This window comes from Athene cunicularia (genome assembly GCF_003259725.1).
Source record: "Athene cunicularia isolate RWA chromosome 2 unlocalized genomic scaffold, athCun1 chr2_part1, whole genome shotgun sequence".
In the NCBI taxonomy this organism is placed as follows: Eukaryota; Metazoa; Chordata; class Aves; order Strigiformes; family Strigidae; genus Athene; species Athene cunicularia.
The window spans coordinates 107,340,771-107,349,600 of NW_020799095.1; the positions used below are offsets into that span (position 1 = coordinate 107,340,771).

Genomic DNA, 8,830 nt, shown 5'->3' on the forward strand with positions numbered 1-8,830 from the left:
GACTATGTGGCTATTAACAGAAATCAAGAATGCAAAAGGGAAAATATCTTGCTCATCCATTTTGTACATAACTCTTTTTTTCTTCCCCAATGTTAGGTCTTTTATTTGGCCCTTGTCCTCATTTTGCAGAGGAAAGCTATTTCACAGAAGTATTGTGAATATATATGTCAAAAGTAGCACTGACACCTTTACTGTAAGAGAACTACGTCACATTTGTACTTGCAGGTTACTGGGAGAAACTATCTCTTCACTTTTTAAATGATGAGTACAGACCCTACCATGAATGACTGGCCTCAACCTTGCAGCAAATTCAGCATGATTACCCAAAGCTCATCCAGACTCCTTGCTGTACAAATAACTATCCAGAATCACCATCCTGTCCCTCCATCACATTTCCAGTGCATAACTGTGCAGGGCTACATGATTTTGATACTCACTGATTACAGTGTGAAAGGGAATAAAAGTTGGTTTGCAAGTCAAAACAGTGAAATAGAGAACCCAGATCTGATAAATACACTATGCTTAATTATGCTTAATGCTTAATTAGTTTGTATTTGAGGAAGAAACACTGTATTAATATAATTTTTCAGATTTGAAGAGGAGATGGAAATATGCATGGTCATGCAGCAAGATGAAGGCAGAGCTCAGGAAGGCCATAAAGCTGAGAAGTTTCCTCCTCCTACTCACGAGACAATGACACTGGAAACTGATCCTTTGTATTAACAAAGAATAATTTGTTCAGAATACACTCTCCCCACAATCTCTTTGAAATTATTACAGGGGCAGTATTCATATTAGGATTCCTATAGATGTCTCTTTCCATATATTTTTCTAAGTGCCACATGATGACCTTGGTTATAAATGCCTCATTTCCAGGACTTCGGTGGAATTGTACAAATGACAGAATTTGTCTATTAGTAAACTTAGACTTGATTAGATATATCCTCCAATGTATCCTCAAACTAGTCTTGAATTAGAGATAAACCAATTCAACAGAGTGACAAGAACAATAATTTTCAGTTCTAATCACAGTCATTACAACAGACCCATCTATGAAGTGGAACAATTCGATCCTTTTGGCACCAAACTTTCCCATCTAGAAAACCAAAACTCAGAAGATTTTGAAGTAAAGCTATTTTACATTTGTAAAGCATTTTGCTGTGGTGCTTTTATTTAAGTATGATACAGAAACACTCAACAGCTCAGGTTCCCAACTCTCAGATGCATCTAATCCAGAAAACCAGAAGAGGGCACTATGAAAAAACAGCAGTAACCCAACACAGCCATATATTTCATACCCTGGTTGGGGAGTCCCTTCTTTCAAATAGCGTAAACAGAAAGCTAATATATTCCAAGAACACTAAATTACACCACCAAGACTTTTTACTGCATGGGAAAATGAATCTGTCTTTCCCATGAAGAAAATTCTGTGCTAGCAGAGAATTTCCAGCAGATAATCATTACAACCTGGTAATGCCATCTTCATGCCACACCAGGAGACTAACACAATGAAAACCATTCCAATTTATTTAAAAGAAAACTAGGGCCAACCGTGTATGTCAAAAGTTTTTAGAGACCCAGATGCCATGCATGCATCACAGAGCCATTTATGTTGTCAAGGACTTCTGGAAGTCAACTGGTCTAACATCCTGTTCAAAAAAGGGCCAACTTTGAACTCTGGTCAGGTTGCTCAAGACCCTGTTGAATTGAGTTTTAAGTACTTCCAGATCCTCTCTGGACACCTGTTGGAGCATTTGACCTATTTCCAAGAACTTTTTGCTCATAAGTTAGGTGGAATCTTGTTCAAAACATCCTAGAAAAAACTGTTTTCTACAAATTGATTTGGTACATAGTTACTTGTATTTAATTTTCAAAGGACAATTAACCTTTCAGAACAGCTGCACACAATAGCCAAAAGCCATGTCAGCAGACAAAAGGAACACCTTAACAAACTGGACATCACCCACAATCCCATGAATAAAGAATGATTTCAGGTTCTAAAGTAATTTTCCTGCAATTATCATGCTCCTAATGAGTGCATTACAAATCCAATAAACCTGTATTGGATTTGCCAATAATGTTCTAAGATATTAATCTGCAAGCATATTTTTCTAGTAAGCTTTTTTAAGTACAGTCATGTAGGTAAGTACAGTCATGTACTTATTTCCTCTAGTTCTGAATATATATATTACAACAATACAAATATGGCAGCATATTTATGTCTTGAATTTCCTTGAACAATAATTCATTTTTAATAGGAAAGTTGCTGTGTTCCACACTTAAAATAATTGAAATGCAATGAGAACATTACTGGTAATCTGACTGTAATAGCACCGACTGGATAGTTTTTATAAAACCAATGGAGTTTTTAGGAATGCTGAATTGTTTAGATTGTTATTTTCAACTGTTGTAAAAATGGCTTAGCACACTGAACAGATTTTTAAAAAACTTTCTGTTTAATATCTCTATGTACATAGAATTCAAAAATGAAAGCGTAATGTAATAACTGAATTGTCTCAAAAAAATCCAGTTTGATTTGTTCAGGTGCAAGCTTTACATTACCTATTAGTCTGGTGTTTAATGAAACCTGTATCTGTTTCTCTTTTAATATGTCTACCCTTGCACGTTTTTAAGGGTGCTGTAGCACCAGCCACTTTGATACTGGGCATTTGTGGGGAATTAAATACTGGTTTGCATTCACAGACCAAAGCAAATGCAGGGAATGTCACCAACATACAAGTGAGTAATTAATTTTCATGAAATGCCCCGTGTTTTAACAGTTATTGCTTAAAAACACTTCTTTTGCAATGAATGGCCCCATATATTTTCACCAAGACACTTAAGAAATTGATATCCCACTAGGACTAAATTAAATTTTTTATTATTATCTAGCTCTATTACAACACTCACTAATTGCTGGTTTTGAGATTGGTACAATCAATTATGCAATTTACATTCCCAGAAATTGTTTTAAATTGAGGTTTTTCCCATTTTTTAAATTCTAAACTAACAAAGTAACTTCAGGGGTTAAGATTAAACAATCTAAATATTAATAGCTTGAGTATGTTTACACAAAAGCTTTTAAGTGTCACAGAAAGCAGGCTCGTGCAGGTGTGACTTCTTGATTGACTTAATCAGCTCGAAGCCTGCTACAAGAGTGGCTAGGAAACCTAGTCCCATCCTTCCCTCCACTTCCAGCCACATGGTCCTGACACTTTGCATTTGTGGTTTTGAGTTGTAGCCCAGTGAATCAACCATCCTGTTGATCTAATTAAAGATGACAGGACAAAATGACCCCTTTGAAGGTAGTATGAAGGTAGGTCAGTATTTTTTATATATATAAAGACACATACACATAGATCAATCTATTGATCAACAGATAGATGCACATGTGTATATATATGTATTTATATATCTATAAATTGATATATATGGGTACTTTACATTTTCAGCTTCAGATAACAGTAAACCTACTAACATACTATGTGCTGAGTAAATTTTATCTACTGTACCACCAGTGACAAATCTAGCTTAACTTTTGTTGGTTTACCTAACAGGAGAAGGGAACACGCTTTTCTTAACAAAGTAATAAAACACATGTAGTAGTTTGAAGTGTGTGCAGACAAACCAGTAAGAATACTCTATCATCAAAGCTCCTTTGTAACACATTACTGAAGTTAGGCTCTGTTGCCACAAAGACTTTTAAGATGGCTCTGAGGACAAGGATAATGACGTGCTAGGTCATCACAGTGATGTTCTTAATACTGAGGTAACGTAAATGTAATGTTTTACCAACAATATAAGATACCCTATGTCTATATTATTGGATATATGACCATGTGTAATTCATTAATTCATCTGTATACTGAAGCTGTGAAGAGAGAAAAGGACATGTTTGATGGTTTTATTTTGAGCCCGCTTTCCCAAGATGAACTCTCCCATGCATCATGTCATATTCCTACCAATTCACAGAGCATTACAAAACCTGCCTGAATATCTACTTGATTTTAATCACTATAGAGCACTATCTTGCTTGGATTCTTACACAATCATACTAGCTTATAAAAGCATGCTAACCACAAACTTCCATGTTACTGCTCTGGGCAACCTCATTGCTCTCCACAGCTTCCTGAGGAGGGGAAGAGAGGGAGGTGCTGAGCTTTTCTCTCTGGTATCCAGCAATAGGACATGTGGGAATGGTTCAAAGCTGCACCATGGGAAGTTCAGACTGGACATTAGGAAGCATTTCTTTATGGAGAGGTTGTTCAAACACCAGCACAGGCTTCCTAGAGAGGTGGTCAATGCCCCAAGTACATAAATGTTTAAGAGGCATTTGGACAATGCCCTTAATAACATGCTTTAAGTTTTGGTCAGCCCAAAAGTGGTCAGGCAGTTGGACTAGATGATCGCTGTAGGTCCCTTCCAGCTGAACTATTCTATTCTAAAACTGACTTGCCACTACCTAACCGAGAACACATCAAGACAGACCTAGCTATTAAAGACTCAGGGTACAGGGTCACAGGCAGCTGAATGATCTGATGTCTAAGGGCTTGCCCACACCTCCCTGCCTGACTCCTCACTCACCCTGTTCCCACATGTTCTTCCCCTGGCTTTCTTACTTCTACCCGTTTATCTTGTGCCAACTCCAATAACTGTCAGACTTTTCTATGCACCTTTTAAGACTCACTGATGCAGCAGAAAATCATCCAGCTGTTTTTGCTGTGTTGGCTTTCTATCATGTTAGAAAGTCAGAGTGAACCTCAGAGAGCTCTGACAAGCTCCTGAAGCAGCACAGTGGGAGCTAACATTCAGAAGCAGGAAGGGAGGTGGGAACACACTCCTTGTCTGGCAGCCATGTGCTGTTGAATCACTTCCTAGGTCACATGAAAGCACATGCTTCTGGCTGCAGTACCACAAGCAGCTGGGCTGACTGATAGCTCACTGCCACCAAAAAGGGATTCTCCTTTCCTCCCCCAGTTCCTCCTACAGCATTCTACTGGAGAAACTGGCTGGATGGCCAGGCTCAAAGAGTTGTGGTGAATGGAGCTCAATCCAGATGGCAACTAGTCACAAGTGGAGTTACCCAGGGCTCAGTATTGGGGCCAGTTCTCTTTGATATCTTTATCAACGATCTAGACAAGGGGATCGAGTGCACCCTAGTAAATTTGCAGATTACACCAAGCTGGGCAGAAGTGTTGATCTGCTTGGGGGTAGGAAGGCTCTACAGAGGGATCTAGACAGGCTGGATTGATGAGCCGAGGTCAATTGTGTGAGGTTCAAGAAGGCTAAGTGCTGGGTCCTGCACTTGGGTCACAACAACCCCATGCGATGCTACAGGCTTGGGGGAGAGTGGCTGGAGAGCTGCCCAGCAGAGAAGGACCTGGGGTGCTGGTCAACAGCTGGCTGAACATGAGCCAGCAGTGTGCCCACATGGCCAAGAAGGCCAATGGCATCCTGGCTTGTGTCAGAAATAACGTGGCCAGCAGGATTAGGGAAATGATCGTCCCTCTGTACTCAGCACTAGTGAGGCCACACCTTGAATACTGTGTTCAGTTTTGGGTCCCTCACTACAAGAAAGACAATGAGGTGTTGGAGTATGTCCAAAGAAGGGCAACAAAGCTGGTGAAGGGTCTAGAGCACAAGTCCTGTGAGGAGCAGCTGAGGGAACTGGGGTTGTTTAGCCTGGAGAGAAGGAGGCTGAGGGGAGAACTCATCGCTACTACCTGAAAGGAGGTTGTAGCGAGATGGGTCTCGGCCTCTTTTCCCACGTAACAAGTTATAGGATGAGAGGAAATGCCCTCAAGTTGTGCCAGGGGAAGTTTAGATTGGATATCAAGAAAAATTTATTCACGGAAAGTGTTGTCAAGCATTGGAACAGGCTGCCCGGGGAAGTGCTTGAGTCACCATCCCTGGAGGTATTTCAAAGGCATGTGGATGTGGCACTTAAGGACAGGATTTAGCGGTGGACTTGGCAGTTAGGTTTACGGTTGGACTTCATGATCTTAAGGGTATTTTCCAATCTAAATGATTCTGTGATTCTTGAAACCAACCTCTCAAAGGGAATATCCAGCAAGGACGAAGAGGACGTTTCATTTGATTTGTTACTTTGGATTCTTGGGATGAGGTGACTCACTAAAGTAATGAAATTAGGAAAGGAATATCCCTGGTTGTGGTAAGGAATTTTGACATGGAAGCCAATTAAAATTCTGGGATGAGCTCATGGAGACTGGCTTGTACACAGCCACACCAGTGACAAAAGCACCATAACTCAGCATGTGCAAAAACAGATTGGAAGCTATGTTTTAGAAGTACTTCAAAAAATACTCCTGCATCACCATTGGCTTGTCCTGGATAGTACACACTCTATTCCAGTTTCAGATAACAGTAATCCAACTATCATACTGTATCCTGAGTTAAATTTAAGAAATTCTGGTTAGAAACATACAGCTCAAGGAACAAGAATAAATCTCATGCAGTCATTTAAAACATTAAGTGCAGTAACTCATTAGCTACCTTCATTAAGAGACCAACCACTGTTGGATATATTTACCTCATGTATGTCTTTCATCCAGGTTGTTATACTTTGAAAACTGTCCAGATTTGTGATGTCATATACAAGAATAAAGCCTTGTGCACCACGAAAATAGCTAGTACTGAGTGTATGGAATCGTTCCTGGCCAGCAGTATCCCTAAAAAAAAGGATAAGAAATCACACACATGCAAACAAACAAAAGATGACCAAACTGCAGAACCCCCAAGAAAAAAAATCACTGTATTTTAAAAAGTATTGTCCAAATTTTGAATGGTGTACTCTAACATGAAAGGAAGAAAAAAATATAAGAGAAAATCTGGATGCCGGATAGAGCAGTGAAAGAAATACACTGGAAATTTATTCTGAATAATACAGCCCTAGTAGGGAAACTAAACCAGTGGCTGAAGTTTGAGTGTAACTTCAAGCTGACACTGCTTCTTTATATATAGTTAATCATTAAGATCAGTACAACTTAGGCTATAAAAAAAAAAAAAAATCTGGAATACAAGTTCTGCAGGAGTCAGATGACATCCCATATTCTGACAAGCCCTTTGTAAACTGTGACACAGTCAGTAAACTGGTTTAGATTGAATGTAGGTTTGGGGAAAAAAGCCAGAAAATACAGGGATGCAAAGACTCCTACACATAATTATGCCTTAAGAAAGCTGCAAACAAGCCTCCAAGACTTCTGTATTAAACTTGAGATGGAGTAACTGCAGGTCTAATACTGGATAAACCATATACAGAGTTACTTCTCGAGAAGTTAAATACTGGTAAATATAGATAACCTTCAGTACCAGATGCTTGGAGAGATGGCTGTCACTAGCCCTACACAGCCTTTAGAAAAAACTCAAAAACCAAAAAACAGAGTGTACATTCCCAAAGATTCACCTCACTAGCTTTCTCTTAGTGACCCTTTTGAACGTGCATTTGATGGGTAATGAAATGTAAAATTTTCTTGCTTTGTCACTTCCCTCAATGTACTTGCAGAATTAAATATACTTAATATGGATGGTAGAGCTGTATTGTTTCTATGCTGCAATAGCAAAGTTTTATTATTAAAGCAACCTAGTGACAACCCCCTTCTTAACTTCCATTAGTCGCTGCAAAAATACGCTCCCCTAGGCCAAATTCACATTTTAAAATGACCTAGTAGGAACAATTGCACTGTAGGAAGACATGCAATTAAAAACAGATGAGATTTTTCACGCTGTAATGTAATTTAGTTGGCTCTCCTTTGTGATATAAATTAAAACTTACCATATTTGAAGTTTAACTCTTGTACCATTGAATGTTACTGGCTTCACTTTAAAATCAATGCCTAGGAGAAAGAAGAAAGTCTGTAACATTTCGCATAATAACATGGATTCCTTTTGAAGATTGTTTCTTAGCTCTAGTTATCATGCAATTTTGAACAGAAAGTGAAAAGGAACTCTATCAAACAAAGAATAACTAGTCAACCACATAGATTCAAAATGGAAGTTGTAAAAGGGAATTATTCAGTGGTGAACACAGCTGTGTGCCAATACATTACACAAATACAATACAAAGCAATGCCAGTACGAAGCAACGGAGGGGCACGTCAAAGAAAAGGTGCGCATACTATAAATCCACATGTAGGTATTTCCACGAATAGGCAAGTCACATGACAGCAGTTGCATGGCCTATGCACAATAATACTTGGCTAATTATATTGGCGATATCAGTTGTTTCCAGTTTCATCGCAACAGTGTGGCAGCTATGAATAGAGAGGTAGAAATGCTTACAAAGCTGTTACACATGCACACTGCCATTTTTCCATCTATGCTTCCAAACTCCTAGAAAAAAAAAATCCAGGGTTACATGAAGAGGAATAAGAATTAGCTGTAATAGTTAAACACAAACATACATTGGATTTCATTCAAACTGAAGAGGATTGTCTCTATAACCTTAATCACTGTGCATCCCAGATCCATAGCGCTAATGCAAAATCAAGCATTAGCACTTGAAATCAGTGCAGAATGTTGGCTCTACGCACACTAAAGATCTTTCCTCAGAGATACTTTCCCTATAATTTCTAGTGTTTTCCTTTATTATATTATCAATTTAGTACTCCAAATGTGGTAGATAATACCTGGATTTATGCATTGTTGAAGCTCCAATCTTAATATAAGAATCTGCCAGCTATCAGCTGCTACTTTAGAGTAATGCATTTCCTCACAGTTAACCATTTTTTTTCCAAGTACTTTATTGCTGAAAATTGAAACAGCGTTTAATAATTTCTCTGCTCATTTTTTTTTTTTCCCATTGAAAAACAGC

The 8,830-nt window shown here is 38.7% G+C and overlaps 1 protein-coding gene across 1 annotated transcript in view; it reads right to left on the minus strand.

The window, feature by feature from the left end:
* The window catches only part of LOC113476125 (ras-related protein Rab-10-like), a 30,811-nt gene extending 22,324 nt beyond the window's left edge, over positions 1–8,487 (minus strand). Inside the window, exons 1-3 of the mRNA XM_026841455.1 lie at positions 8,421–8,487; positions 7,793–7,853; positions 6,551–6,689 (exon numbers count right to left, since the gene is read on the minus strand). Of these exons, the coding sequence (XP_026697256.1) occupies positions 6,551–6,689; positions 7,793–7,853; positions 8,421–8,487 (267 nt within the window). The remainder of the gene's footprint in view (positions 1–6,550; positions 6,690–7,792; positions 7,854–8,420) is intronic.
* Positions 8,488–8,830: the final 343 nt, after the last annotated feature.